The 15,497-nt window shown below is 55.3% G+C and overlaps 1 protein-coding gene across 1 annotated transcript; it reads left to right on the forward strand.

Moving 5' to 3' along the window:
• The first annotated feature begins 6,400 nt into the window (after nt 1–6,400).
• CORO1A (coronin 1A) lies at nt 6,401–11,903 on the forward strand. The gene is made up of 11 exons (XM_034952188.3): nt 6,401–6,559; nt 8,043–8,241; nt 9,432–9,554; nt 9,650–9,779; nt 9,873–10,057; nt 10,216–10,335; nt 10,559–10,663; nt 10,776–10,921; nt 11,019–11,076; nt 11,188–11,403; nt 11,687–11,903. Exons 2-11 carry the CDS (start codon nt 8,044–8,046, stop codon nt 11,789–11,791), a joined length of 1,386 nt encoding a protein of 461 aa, XP_034808079.1. The 5' UTR covers nt 6,401–6,559; nt 8,043; the 3' UTR covers nt 11,792–11,903.
• The last annotated feature ends 3,594 nt before the right edge of the window (nt 11,904–15,497 follow it).

Below are 15,497 nucleotides of genomic sequence, written 5' to 3' on the forward strand. Positions count from 1 at the left end.
GGATGACTACCAGCATTTCTTAGACTTCTATCCTATAATGTGAGTCATCCAACAGAAACTTCCAATAAAAGGCCTGCAATTAGCACTTTGGGAGGCCGAGGTGGGCGGATCACCTGAGGGCAGGAGTCCCAAACCAGCCTGACCAACATGGTGAAACCCCGTCTCTACTAAAAAAATATGGAAGTAGCCGGGCTTGGTGATGCATGCCTGTAGTCCCAGCTCCTCAGGAGGCTGAGGCAAGGAGAATCGCTTGAACCTGGAAGGTGGAAGTTGCAGTGAGCCGAGATTGCGCCATTGCACTCCAGCCTGAGCAACAAGAGCAAAACTCTGTCTCGAAAAAAAAAAAAAAAAGGCCTGGAATTAGTTCGCAGGGCACTGTTGGCCTGGCCTGGGTCGCCAGCGCTCATCACTCCTCTCTTAATCAGCTGTTCTCTAATGGCAGGAGTGTGCTAATTAGCCTCTGAATCCCCAGCACAAAGCACCCTGCCTGGGACACAAGTAGGTGGGTGGATGGATGGACAGATGGGTGAGGAAGAGGATAGAAAATAAGCAACACAGTGAGACCACGTCTCTAAAAAAATTAAAAGAGGGCTGGGTGAGGTAGCTCAGGCCTATAATCCCAGCACTTTGGGAAAAGCTGAAGCGGGAGAATTGCTTGCATTCAGGAGTTCAAGACCAACCTGGGCAATAATGCAAAACCCCCATCTCCACAAAAACTTTAAAAATTAGCTGGGTATTATGGCACTTGCCTGTAGTCCCAGTGACTCGAGAGGCTGAGGTGGGAGGATCGCTCACTTGAGCCTGGGAGGTGGAGGCTGCAGTGAGCTGTGATTGTGCCACTGCACGCCAGCCTGGGCGACAGAGTGAGACGCTGTCTCAAAAATAAATAAATTAAATTAAATTAAAAATAAGAAAAAGAGCTGGGCACGGTGGCTCACGCCTGTAATTTCAGCACTTTGGTAGGCCAAGATGAGCAGATCGCCTGAGGTCAGGAGTTTGAGACCAGCCTGGACAACATGGTGAAATCCCGTGTCTACTAAAAATTCAAAAAATTAGCCGGGCGTGGTGGCGGGCACCTGTAATCCCTGCTACTTGGGAGGCTGAGGCAGGAGAATCGCTTGAACCTGGGAGGTGGAGGTTGCAGTGAGCCAAGATCGGGTTACTGCACTCCAGCCTGGGCGACAGTGTAAGACTCTGTCTCAAAAAAAATAAAAAATAAAAAATAAGAAAAATAAGAAAAGGGTCCCTTTCACATGTTTACAAAGCATGCTACCATGCTAAGGGCAGAAACTCCAAGTGGAAGTGACTTCCCAAAGACAGCATGTTACGTGTGTCATTCTAGGGCCACACTTTCTCCATGGAGAAGGTGGAGGGGGTAGGGAAAGTTGCCAGCACACTCCAGCCTGGTTCCTGGCACTGTGCCCAGCATTTATAGCTAGTTTCCATTAGTCCTCATCCTCTATAAAGTGAGGGCCACTGTGCACCTGTCCTAGATGAGGAAACCGCACCTGGCCAGGGACAGCAAGGAGATGCTGAAACCAAGGTTATCAGGGGTGCCTGACCCCACCATGCTCCACAGCCTCCTTTGGGCAAGACAGACCAGGGAAGCTCTGTGAACCTTGCTACAGACATTGGACTTTGGCCGGGCATGGTGGTTCATGCTTGTAATCCCAGCACTTTGGGAGGCCCAGGTGGGTAGATCACCTGAGGTCAGAAGTTCAAGACCAGCCTGGCCAACATGGTGAAACCCCCTCTCTACTAAAAATACAAAAATTTGCCAGGCAAGGTGGCATGCACCGTAATCCCAGCTACTCGGGAGGCTGAGTCAGGAGAATCGCTTGAACCTAGGAGGCGCAGGTCACAGTGAGCAGAGATTGTACCACTGTACTCAAGCCTGGGTGACAGTGAGACTCTGTCTCAAAAGAAAAAAAAAAAAAGTAATAAAAATAAAAAGAGGAGTAATGATTTGATTCCATCACTTCAGTCTACCTCTACTGTAGGTATCTGGCTCCTTGGAAGGGCCTCTGGTCCTGTCTCCCTCCAGGGTAGGTGTAATCAGAACTTTTTCAGCTGCAAGTGCCAGGAATCCAACTCATACTTCTTGGCTTACGTGAAAAAGAAGTGCATTGCCTTATACAACAGGAAAGTTAAGGGTTTCAGGCACAGCTTGATCCAGACACTCAAATGATCTCAAGAATATGTCTCTTCATATCTGGCCTCTTCAGGCCTCTGTGTAGACCCATTCTAGCCAGCTTTTTGCTGTTTTTTTTGTTTTTGTTTTTTGTTTTTGTTTTTGAGACAGAGTCTTGCTCTGTCGTCCAGGCTGGAGTGCAGTGGCGTGATCTCGGGTTACCAAAACTCCCACCTCCTCGGTTCAAACTATTCTCCTGCCTCAGCTTCCCAAGCAACTGGGACTACAGGTGCACACCACCATGCCTGGCTACTTTTTATATTTTTAGTGGAGACAGGTTTTGCCATGTTGGCCAGGCTGGTCTCAAACTCCTGGCCTCAGGTGATCTGCCTGCCTCGGCCTCCCAAAGTGCTGGGATTACGGGCGTGAGCCACTGCGCCTTGTTCTGACCAGCTTTTCCTGCATACCAACAAGATATCACCAGCAGTGCTGGGCTTACATCCTATCAGCTTCCTAACTCCCAGTGGAAAGAGGGCATCTTTTTCACAGCAGCTCCAAGGTGAGTCTTGGGCACAAGATGAATCAAGTGCCCATCCCTGAGCCAATGAAAACAGGTTGCTTTGGTTGGGAAGCACAGGCCATGTGAATACGCCAGGTCCCCTCCTGAACCTCATGGAGTGCCTGTGAGGAGAGGTTGGTTCCCCAAAAGAAAATCCAATAAAGAGGCGACGGGACCAGGCACGGTGGCTCATGCCTGTAATTGCACCACTTTGGGAGGCTGAGGCGGGAGGATTGCTTGAGCCCAGGAGGTCGAGACCCACCTAGGCCACATAGTGAGATCCCGTCTCTACCAAAAATTTAAAAAATTAGCTAGGTGTGTTGGGCATGTGCCTCTAGTCCCAGGTACTCGGGAGGCTCTGAGGATGGATGGGAGGATCACTTGAGCGTGGGAGGTTGAGGCTGCAGTGAGCTGTGATCGTGCCATTGCACCCCAGCCAGAGGGAGACCCCGTCTCAAAAAAAAAAAAAAAAAAGAGAGAGAGAGAGGCAATGGTAAGAGCTAAACCAGCAGGAACAAGAGAGGCAAAGGTCCCCCTTTTTTTTCTTTTAATTGAAACTGGGTCTCCCTCTGTCACCCAGGCTGGAGTGCAGTGGTGCAATCACAGCTCACTGTTAGCCTGGAACTCCTGGGCTCAAGCGAACCTCCCACTTCAGCCTCCTAAGCAGCTGAGAACACAGGCACATGCCACCACAGCTGGCTAATTTCATTTTTTTTTTAAGAGATGGGGTCTTGCTATGCTGCCCACACTGGTCTCAAACTCCTAGGCTCAAGTGATTCTCGCCGCTCCTGGGCAAATGCCCTCTGACATCCCTTATAAGGACACCCTTTGAAAAGGTTGTCCCCCTCTCAAACATGGAGAGCCTTGCCGGGGCCTTCCCCACTCACTGCTGTAACTAATTCTTATGCTGCATGGACATCTGCTTCCCAGAACCTCCACCCACCAGCCTTGCCCCTGTCCTTTGTGGCAGCCCCAAGGCTGCCCACCCCTTCCCCTGCTGCAGCCCACTTGGCCTCTGAAAGCAGCACTGTCTGCCTGCACCTTGCCCTCTCCAGGGCCGTCAGGCTCGCCACCTTCAGGAGCCTAGTTTTCAGGTCCTTCACCAATGCCCTCGTCCTGTGTGTGGACATGAGGCCCTCCAGAGCTGAAGGCAGTGTGTGCTTCAGTTTCTGCATCTGTAAAATGGAGATAGTATTTGCTACCCAGGGGTGCTATGAGGATTACATGAACATAGTATAGTGTCTAGAACAGTGCCCAGCACATAGTAGGCACTCAATAAAAGCCAGTTATTATTCCTGTCACTTCTGTGGGAGACGGCACATCAGAGTACCCACCTTATCTCGGTCTAGTCCCGTCCAGTCGCAGGCCTTTGAGTACAGTACAGCCCTAAGGTTTTTACAATTGAATAATCTATAAAAGATTTACAGATTTATTGTCTCATTTGAGCCTAGTAACTTTTTTGTTGTTGTTGAGATGGAGTCTTACTCTGTTGCCCAGGCTGGAGTGCAATGGCACAGTCTTGGCTCACTGCAACCTCTGCCTCCCGGGTTCAGGCGATTCTTCTGCCTCAGCCTCCCGAGTAGCTGGGACTACAGGCGCACACCACCATGCCCAGCTAATTTTTTTTTTTTTGAGACGGAGTTTCACTCTTGTTGCCCAGGCTGGAGTGCAATAGTGCCATCTCAGCTCACTGCAACCTCCGCCTCCCAGGTTCAAGCAATTCTCCTGCCTCAGCCTCCAGAGTAGTTGGGATTACAAGCATGCACCACCATGCCCGGGTAATTTTTTTTTTTTTTTTTTGAGATGGAGTCTCGCTCTGTCACCCAGGCTGGAGTGTAGTGCCACGATCTCGGCTCACTGCAACCTCCGCCTCCTGGGTTCACACCATTCTCCTGCCTCAGCCTCCCAAGTAGCTGGGACTACAGGCGCCTGCCACCATGCCTGGCTAATTTTTTGTATTTTTAGTAGAGAGGGGGTTTCACCATGTTAGCCAGGATGGTCTCCATCTCCTGACCTTGTGATCCGCCCGCCTTGGCCTCCCAAAGTGCTGGGATTACAGGCGTGAGGCACTGCGCCCGGCCAGAGCCTCATAACTTTGTGAGATGGGCAGTTCAAATCTTATTAATTCCCCATTTACCAATGACAAAATGAGTTTCAGAGAGATTAGCCCTCTTGGCCAAGATCGCACAGCCAGTCAGTGGCAGAGGTGGGACTTGAACCCGTCCCTTGCTGTTCCTTGAACTTCTCCACACGACAGGGCTGTCCCTCAGCCTACAGGTCACCCCTCTAGCCTTGCCTGTTGGCTCTTCCTAATCCATTCAGGCCCAGCCCAGATACTTTTTAAACAAGAATGACGAGAGCTAACTTTTTTTTAAATGAGACGGTCTTGCTCTTTCACCCAGAGAAGACTGGGTGATAACAGTGGCTCAATCTTGGCTCACTGCAGCCTCTGCCTCCAGGGTTCAAGCTATTCTCATGCCTTAGCCTCCTCAGTAGCTGGGATTACAGGCGTGCATCACTACACCACACTAATTTTTGTATTTTTAGTAGAGATGCGGTTTTACCATGTTGGCCAGGCTGGTCTCGAACTCCTGACCTCAGGTGATCCGCCAGCCTTGGCCTCCCAAAGTGCTGGGATTACAGGCGTGAGTCACTACGCATGGCTGAGAGCTAACGTTTATTAAGCACCCGCCACTTTCTAGATGAGGTCCTTACTGACTTCCTTGGGTTATTTTAGGTAATCATCCCCATACCTCTTACGTGGCAGGTATGACTGTTACAGAGGGAGAAACCGAGGCTGAGAAAGGCTAAGTAGCGGCAACACCTCACTCAGCAGGTGACAGGCTGCGGTCGCACTCATGACATAGTCTGACTCTAGAGCAGGCCTTTCCTGCCCACTGTTGCTGCCTCCAGAAGCCTCTCTGAATCCAAGGGTGGGAACTATTCCTCCTTGCCCTCGAGCCTTCGCCAAAGCCAGGGCTTGGAGCGGCCGTGGGCTCCTCCTCCTTCCCCAGGCTGGGCTCTTCAGGGGCGGAAACCTGCCTGGCTTGCCTGCCTTGCTCGACCCTGTAGCCCCTGGCACGAAGTAGGTGCCCGTGATGCCGGATTATTTCAGCAGGAGGGCAGGGGTGTTCCCGATGAAGCCAGGAGATCCAGGGAGGAGAAGCGACTCCCGGGGCCACCCATGCTTAGATCTCAGAGCCAGGCAAGAGCCAGGTCCCGGGGGTCCAGGAGCGCGCTCGGGGCTCCTCCTCGCCCGCGCCCCCCGCGCCCCTCGCGCCCCCCGCGCCCCTCGCGCCCCCCGCGCCCCTCGCGCCCCCCGCGCCCCTCGCGCCCCCCGCGCCCCTCGCGCCCCCCGCGCCCCTCGCGCCCCCTGCGCTCGCGTCTGCGGGGCCGGGAGGAAGGGGCGGCGCAGCCGGGCCGGGGCGGGCACCGAGGCCTGGCGGGCGGGCCTGGGGCGCTTTCGTGCCTGCCAGGGAAAGGCTGGCGAGGAGGCTGGGGGCGGACGAAGGGAGGAAAGAAGCAATGGGGTGCTCTTGCGTTTTGACATTTTAAAAAGAAGTTTAGATTCGCTTCCCGGAGCCGGGATGGCAGCCTGCGCTATGGTTGGGGACCAACGCGGTGCGCGGGCAGGGGCCGGGGAGGGAGGCGGCCGCAGCGGGGGCCGGGGAGCGCAGGGCGGGCCTGGAAGAGCTCCGCCCCAAGGGGCGCGGCCACCCCGGAGGCGGGCGCACGGCTGCTTCTCATTCATTGTCTTGACAAGAGCATCCTCAGCGGGCGAGTCCCCGGCTCCTCCAGCTCCTTCCTCCTCTTCCTCCTCCTCCTCCACCTCCGGCTTTTGGGGGGTCACTGTCCTCTCTCGGCAGCAGGTGAGGCTGGGCCTGGGAGGCGCGGGTGGGCCGGGGCGAGGGCCACCTGTGGGGCGGCGCGCGCGTGGGAGCCGCGGGCTGCGGGGGCGCGCGGCTGTCACCGCGACCCAGCCAGCGCCGGGGCCAGGTAGCGGGCGCAGCAGCCCGTGGGGGGACGCTGCTTGGAGTGGGGGCCGCCGGGGCCCCAGAGCGCTCTGCGGAGGCGAGGGCTAGGGACCACCGCGGCCAAGATGGAGGTGGGTGGCCGGGGGTCAGCACAGTGTCGAGGGCCCGACTCCCCACGGAATTGAGTCTCGGGGAGGGTGGGGACGAGGGCAGGGTGGGGTGAGCGGGGCAGCTGCCCTGGGCTTGGAGACAGGAAGGGGTTGAGAGCAAAACAAGAAAAGACCAAGTTCCCCTTTCCGTGGTTTCCGGGCCTGGTACCTGTGGTGGGGGAGGAGGCAGGGTGGGGCGATGGCTTCCTGTCCCCCACCTCTGGTCCGGGGCTCCCCTCTCTCCAGATACAGGCTGCTCCTCAAGACTGGGGCTCTTCACATACGCTCCTCACCGCTCTTTGGGCAGGCCGACCTAGCAGCCTCTTCGGGAGTCCTGGGGTGGCCGGGGGTGCTGGAGCCCCCAGTGAGTAGGCGAGGCTGAGGCTAGGGGCAGAGGCTCTGGGCATGGCACCCTCCGAGCGGCAGCACAGGCCCCTTCCCTGAGCAGGAAGGTGATGCGGTGGCACAAGGTCGCCCCTGGAGTTCCTTGCTCCCCACCCAGACACTGGGGGAAACCATCCTACCTGGACCTCAGAGCAGTCGGAGTGGCCTCTCCCTTCCTGTGTGCAGTTCACATGGGGGTGGAGATGGCTCTTAAGGGCACCTGCTTTTCTGAGCGGAGGCGAGAGGCAGAGGTATGGGGAGGAGGAGATACCGGGACCTGAGCCAGAGACCTGCTGGGGAAGCTATCCTGCCGCCTCACTCCCCTCGGGCAGCCCCCACGCCACTTCCTCCTGTGTCCAGCCCCACGCCAGCAGGCGAGGGAGGCCAGCTCCTGTCCCTGCCTTTAGGAAGCGCTGTGTGGGTGTGAGGGAGGTGGGCTCTGGACACGGTAACTAAGAGAGAACCCACCCTCGGAGCCATCTGGGCTGATGACGCCTGAGTCTGAACCATTAGGAAGGACGGGCTCTGCATCCATCAGCCAGTCAGTCAACAAACATGCAGTGGGGCAACACCACGCCAGGCTCTGTTGCAGAGGCTGAGGGTACAGATTGAGAGGGTGGCTCAGAGTGGCCTGGGGCCAGGGAGAAGGGGGCTTGCAGGTTAGACGGAAGGAGAGGCTGGGGAAGGCGAGCAGGCATCAGCCACAGAGGGAAGAATAGGGAGCCCCTGAAGATGATGCTGGGACCTTAAAAGCCAGACTGAGGGGTGTCCTGGGGGAGGTGGGGACCACTGGAAGATCAGAGTTGACCTGAAGGGAGAAATGCTCTTATGCTGTGCGCCCCCAGAATGAGCCGGCAGGTGGTCCGCTCCAGCAAGTTCCGCCACGTGTTTGGACAGCCGGCCAAGGCCGACCAGTGCTATGAAGATGTGCGCGTCTCACAGACCACCTGGGACAGTGGCTTCTGTGCTGTCAACCCTAAGTTTGTGGCCCTGATCTGTGAGGCCAGCGGGGGAGGGGCCTTCCTGGTGCTGCCCCTGGGCAAGGTGAGCCCCTGGGGCCCTGGGGGGAGCAGCTCCTCCACCAGACCCATGGCTCTGTGCAGGTCCTGATTAGGTGACGGTCACCAGGCCTTCCAGGGCCTGTGTTGCCATCTGGAAAACTGAGCTGGGCCCCATGAGCCTTACACTTCCTCCAGCTCCTCTGTGCTGTGGCTGTGTGGAAACTGACGCTCAGAAGGAGCCAACACAAGATGGGTCACACCAGTGACCAGGACTACAGACAGTCCTGCAGACCCATGACCAGCCCTCCTGAGCCTCAGCCTGGGGCTTTCTCCCCATGGAAACACAGAGGGGGTTGGGATGGGGTCTGGGGGCCCTGGCAGCGTTCTCAGGGTTGGGAGGGACTCTGGCTCTGGGCCTGTCTGAGGACCTAGCAACTCTGTCCCCCAGCTCGCAGGCAGGGATGATGCAAGAGGTGCTCTCCCCCACCCGCAGCCCTGCCCTCCCCTGGAGCCTGCTGCCCCCTCCGCTGGCTGGCTGCTGCCCCGCACCCCCAGCACACTCCTGTGCTCTTTGGGGGGTAAGACAGGAAGGGGAGATGGGCCCCAAGTTGTTACCTTAAAAGGGCTGATGGAAGCAAAGAGAAGAGGAAGTGGTTGTCGGGGTGAGAGCTGGGCCCGCGCCCCACATGGCTGTCACACAGGAAGCCCTGCTGAAGCAGCTGTCCCCGGAAGAAGCCATTTCCAAACCTCTGCTCCTGCCTGGGGCCAGTTGGGACAGGCTCCCTGGCCCCTCTCCTTTTGGGAGGACCCACCCCTGCAGCCCCACCACTCACACTCGCTCTCTGGGGAGCCGCCTCCACCCCCCCAGCCCCCATACACCTGTCCTGGCTCCAGGGCCAGTTGTGCCCATGGAAGCCTCACTCGGGGAAGCTGGGGTGGGGGTGCCAACCCTAAGGGCAGAGACAGACTGAGACAGAGACCGGCGGGAACTCTGCCAGGGTCTTGCACGGCCCCCAACCTCTGCCATGCGTGGCCAGCCCTCCTGGGGTTTGCCCAGGCCATTTTGGGACTGGAACAAGAGAAGAACAACCCGCCCCCGTCCCCACCCCAGGCCCTGGTCCAGCTCCCAGGGACACCACAGCTTTCCTCTCTGGGCCTCTCTGAAGGAGGTGTGGGGAGGTTGGATTGGGTTTGGGAGGCAAAAGCACCTCCAAGGCCCTGCTGTGCCTTTAGACTGGACGTGTGGACAAGAATGCGCCCACGGTCTGTGGCCACACAGCCCCTGTGCTAGACATCGCCTGGTGCCCGCACAATGACAACGTCATTGCCAGTGGCTCTGAGGACTGCACAGTCATGGTGAGTGGTGGTGGGGACCCAGGGGCTGGGAGAGGGGCTCTAGGATGGGATCTGACATTTGGAGTCCTGAAGACTCACTGGCCCCTCCTCTGCAGGTGTGGGAGATCCCGGATGGGGGCCTGGTGCTGCCCCTGCGGGAGCCCGTCGTCACCCTGGAGGGCCACACCAAGCGTGTGGGCATTGTGGCCTGGCACACCACAGCCCAGAACGTGCTGCTCAGTGCAGGTGCTGCGGGAGGAGGGGCTTGGGGGTGGCTCGTGGCCTGCAGTGGATGAGGGCAGGAGGCTCATGGCTTCTGACACTGTGGGGAACGTGCAGGTTGTGACAACGTGATCATGGTGTGGGACGTGGGCACTGGGGCGGCCATGCTGACACTGGGCCCAGAGGTGCACCCAGACACGATCTACAGTGTGGACTGGAGCCGAGATGGAGGCCTCATTTGTACCTCCTGCCGTGACAAGCGCGTGCGCATCATCGAGCCCCGCAAAGGCACTGTCGTAGCTGTGAGTCGCCATCTACCCTGACCTTTGACCCTACAGCCTTTATCCTTCTTATCCACCATCAGCCAGGCCCTTGGATGCTGCCCTCCCTCGCCTCCACCTGAGACTGGCCCCGTAGGGTGTGTATGGGTGCCTGACCTACCACCTCCCTTTCCTTGCAGGAGAAGGACCGTCCCCACGAGGGGACCCGGCCCGTGCGTGCAGTGTTCGTGTCGGAGGGGAAGATCCTGACCACGGGCTTCAGCCGCATGAGTGAGCGGCAGGTGGCGCTGTGGGACACAGTGAGTGCCGGGGCAGGAAGCCGAGGGCCCCCAGGCTGGGAACCAAGACTGGAGGTTTCGTCCCTGCTCTGCCACTCACCTGGCAGGATGGCCATGGGCCTCAGTTTACCCAGGCGTGAGATGGGTGTTCCCACTGGTTGGTCGGGAGGGCCCTCACAGGTCACTGCCCAGGGAAGACCACCATCCCAGGGCCTGGGATGTTACCTCTCACCTGTGTCTACAGAAGCACCTGGAGGAGCCGCTGTCCCTGCAGGAGCTGGACACCAGCAGCGGTGTCCTGCTGCCCTTCTTTGACCCTGACACCAACATCGTCTACCTCTGTGGCAAGGTGGCCTCGTCGGGCGGGGTGGGGGTGGGAGGTGGGCAGGATGGGCCTGGAGAGGGCCAGGGCAGTGGGCATCCACTGGTATTGACCCTCCCTCCACACCTGCCACCTACAGGGTGACAGCTCAATCCGGTACTTTGAGATCACTTCCGAGGCCCCTTTCCTGCACTATCTCTCCATGTTCAGTTCCAAGGAGTCCCAGCGGGGCATGGGCTACATGCCCAAACGTGGCCTGGAGGTGAACAAGTGTGAGATCGCCAGGTGACTGACCCCCGGCCCTGACCGCAGCATGCTCCTTGGGCAGTCCGAAGCCCACCCAACCAGACTGTGGGCCCCGCTCACCTTCCCCTTCCCACAGGTTCTACAAGCTGCACGAGCGGAGGTGTGAGCCCATTGCCATGACAGTGCCTCGAAAGGTGATGCTCCCCCGCCCCACCCTGGGCTCCAGGCTGGGCACTGACTTTGCGGTCTTGTGGGGGGTGTCCTGGCATAAGCGCTTTCCTCACTATCCCTGGCCTTGCCCACAGTCGGACCTGTTCCAGGAGGACCTGTACCCACCCACCGCAGGGCCCGACCCTGCCCTCACGGCTGAGGAGTGGCTGGGGGGTCGGGATGCTGGGCCCCTCCTCATCTCCCTCAAGGATGGCTACGTACCCCCAAAGAGCCGGGAGCTGAGGGTCAACCGGGGCCTGGACACCGGGCGCAGGAGGGCAGCGCCAGAGGCCAGTGGCACTCCCAGCTCGGTGAGAGGGCTGGGAAGCCAGGGAATAAAACTGGGAGGGTGAGGTGGGGCTGGCGTTTGGGGCAGCTCAAACTCGCAACATTGGGAATCTTTGCGGGGCTGGGAGTGGTAATCCTGAGGCCTCAGAACACAGGTTTCAGATTGATAGGCCTGCAGGTCTCCAGGCAGCAACCAGCTGAGCGACTAAAGGACCCAAGGCCAGGGCTCTAGGGATGGGGCTCAGCAGATGCTGGGGTAAGGGGAGCCAGGGAGGAGCTGGGCCTAATGCAGCACCGGGTCCCCAGGATGCCGTGTCTCGGCTGGAGGAGGAGATGCGGAAGCTCCAGGCCACGGTGCAGGAGCTCCAGAAGCGCTTGGACAGGCTGGAGGAGACAGTCCAGGCCAAGTAGAGCCCCGCAGGGCCTCCAGCAGGGTCAGCCATTCACACCTATCCACTCACCTCCCATTCCCAGCCACATGGCAGAGAAAAAAATCATAATAAAATGGCTTTATTTTCTGGTACCTCCCAGACTCTGATGACTGGTCCCCTAGACACGCAGTTTGCTGAACCGACCAGCCCTAGAGCTTCCCCTCCACCGCGCTGAGGGGACTGACCCATGGCAGGGGATGTGGGATGCCCCCTGACTTACTACATCACAGGAACAGGGCCTTCGTGGGTAGAAACCAGCCATGCTGATGTGGGCCAGGAGGCTGCTCTCCGTTTCCGAGCTCCTTCTCAGAGCTGACACAGCTGAACTATTTAAGGCCCTAGCTTAGAACCTCAATAATTCCCAAATTTACCAAAAATCTGCCTTTCCTAGTCAACCAAAACATCACGTTGCATGTGACTCTGCTGGCACTGTTGCTTGTGAGGAAATGAACCAACCATCACTTACAGGGTAGGTATCTTTTAAACTGCAGGTCCAAAGATAAAAATAACGAGGGAGGCTGGGCATGGGGACTCACGTCTATAATCCCAGCACTGTGGGAGGCTGAGGTGGCAGGATCATTTGAGCCCAGGAGTTTGAGACCTGCCTGAGCAACACGGCGAGATACCGTCTCTACGAAAAATAAAATAAAAAATTAGCCAGGCATGGTGGTGGGCACCTATAGTTCCAGCTACTCAGGAGGCTGAGGCAGGAGGATCCCTTGAGCCCAGGAGGTCGAGGCTGCAATGAGCCATTGCACCACTGCACTGCAGCCTGGGTGACAGAGCAAGACACTGTCTCTAAAAAATATAAATAGGCCGGGTGCGGCAGCTCACGCCTGTAATCCCAGCACTTTAGGAGGCCGAGGTGGGTGAATCACCTGAGGTCAGAAGTTCGAGACCTGCCTGGCCAACATGGTGAAACCCCATCTCTACTAAAAATACAAAAATTAGCTGGGCATGGTGGCAGGCGCCTGTAATCTCAGCTACTCAGGAGGCTGAGGCAAGAGAATTGCTTGAACCCGGGAGGCAAAGGTTGCAGTGAGCCGAGATCATGCCATTGCACTCCAGCCTGGGGGACAGGAGTGAGACTTCGTCTCAAAAAAAAAAAAAAATATATATATATTTTTAAATGTATAAATACATTATATATATTTTAATATATAAATATATTATATATTATATATTTTAATATATATTATATATAATATATTTTAATATATATTGTATATATTATATATTTTAATATATATTATATTTAATATGTAAATATTATATATATTTTAATATATAAATATTATATATATTATATATATTTTAATATATAAATATTATATATATTATATATTTTAATATATATTATATATTATATATTTTAATATATATTATATATTATATATTTTAATATATATTATATATTATATATTTTAATATATATTATTACATATTATATTATATAATTATATATTATATTATATATTATATATATTATATTATATATTATATATATTTTATATATGTTTTATATATTATATATTTTAATATATGAAACAGGGGAACTTCTTCTAAGGAAGAGACAGAATTAAGGCAACAGGCTGACCCTAGTTTACCAGAGAAGAAACTGAGGCCGGGAGCAGGAGCCCAGCTCACTGAAGGGCAGATCCCAAGTCAGAGTCTAAGTCTCCCCACTTTTTTATTTATTTAATTTTTTCTGAGACAGAGTTTCATTCTTGTTGCCCAAATTGAGTACAATGGCACAGTCTCGGCTCACCGCAACCTCTGCCTTCTGGGTTCAAGCCATTCTCGTGCCTCAGACTCCCAAGTAGCTGGGATTACAGGCATGTGCCACCACGTCCGGCTAACTTTTGTGTTTTCAGTAGAGGTGGGGTCTCACCATGTTGGCCAGACTGGTCTCAAACTCCTGGCCTCAAGTCATCTGCCTGCCTCAGCCTCCCAAAGTGCTGGGATTACAGGCATGAGCCGCTGTGCCTGGCCCTACGTCTCCCCTTTTGAATTCAGAGCCTTCCACCGTGTAGTGAGTGCTTCTGCCTCTCTAGCCCTTCCTGTGGGTTCTGCCTGGGCCTGACCTCTGTGAGAGACCTGGCAGGAACAGGTCTGTCAGGCCTTGTGGGGAGTGGGTGTGGGAATAGGTTTTGATACCCGACTTAGCAGGTGATCCTGAGATGGGAGGACACAGGGCTGTTTGGGATGGGCGTCTTAGCCATAGTAGGGTTTGGTTCATATCAAGCAGGGACCACCCATGGCGTCATTTCCAGGCCCCACCTCTTCAGTATGCCATAGAAAACTACTTGGGCAGTAGAGGTGTGGAAAGAAAACAAAAAAGAAAGCTGGGCATAGTGGCACACGCCTGTAATCCCAGCACTTTTGGAGGCCGAGGCGGGTGGATCACCTGAGGTCGGAAGTTCAAGACCAGCCTGAACAACATGGAGAAACCCTGTCTCTATTAAAAATACAAGATTAGCCGGGCGTGGTAGCACATACCTGTAATCCCAGCTACTTGGGAGGCTGAGACAAGAGAATCGCTTGAACCCAGGAGGCGGAGGTTGTGGTGAGCCGAGATCGTGCCATTGCACTCCAGCCTGGGCAACAAGAGTGAAACTCTGTCTCAAAAACAAACAAACAAACAAACAATCAAAAAACCCCCAAAATTAGCTGGGCATGATGGCGTGTGCCTGTAATCCCAGCTACTAGGGAGACTGAGGCAGGAGAATCGCTTGAACCCGGGAGGGGGAAGTTGTAGTGAGCCAAGATCATGCTACTGCACTCCAGCCTGGGCAACAGAGCCAAGACTCTGTCTCAAAACAAACAAACAAACAAACAAACAAAAAAACGCAGGAAAAGAGTGTGTGATGGCTGAAACTTGCAATTTCTCACTCTCAACGAGCCCTGGCCCCAACTAGGTTATTCGGGCTCCCTCCCTAGGTCTCAGGGACCTCTGTTCAAAGTCCTGGCAATCTGGGCCAGGTACAATGGCTCACGCCTAAAATTCCAGCACTTTAGGAGACCAAGGCGGGCAGATCACTTGAGGCCAGGAGTTTGAGACTGGCCTGGCCAACATGGTGAAACCCTGTTTCTACTAAAAGTACAAAAATTAGCCGGGCATGGTGGTGCACCCCTGTAATCCCAGCTACTCAGGAGGCTGAAGCACAAGAATCTTTTGAACCTGGGAGGCAGAGGTTGCAATGAGCTGAGATGGCGCCACGGCACTCCAGCCTGGGCGACAGAGCAAGACCCTGTCTCAAACAACAAAAAACAAATAAAACAAACAAGGTCCTAGCAACCCTACTAACCTGTTATGAAGACTGATACAGGGGCATCGCCTGCCCCAATTTTCTGACTCAGGTCAGCCTTATATTCCTACTCTAATCTCACCCCTATCCCCGTCCCACACCCACTATTCTTAAAACCTCCATGGTCCTCCGGGGGCAGCTGTAGACACATTAAGCCCAGGGCTATGGGGCCACTGGAACCTTCTCCAGTGGGTCTGAAAACATCAGCATTCCAGGAGTTGATGAGCCCCTACCTGGGCACCACTCCCTCTTGGGCCTGAGAAGGCCGGGGGGAACCTGCAAGGAATATGTGGAATTCTATATGGTGCCTCTGATACTGCGGTGATGTCGGGGAGAGGGAGAGGTTTGTTCAACTGATCAGGGCCCTGAAACCCCGAT

This window comes from Pan paniscus, chromosome 18, assembly GCF_029289425.2.
Source record: "Pan paniscus chromosome 18, NHGRI_mPanPan1-v2.0_pri, whole genome shotgun sequence".
In the NCBI taxonomy this organism is placed as follows: domain Eukaryota; kingdom Metazoa; phylum Chordata; class Mammalia; order Primates; family Hominidae; genus Pan; species Pan paniscus.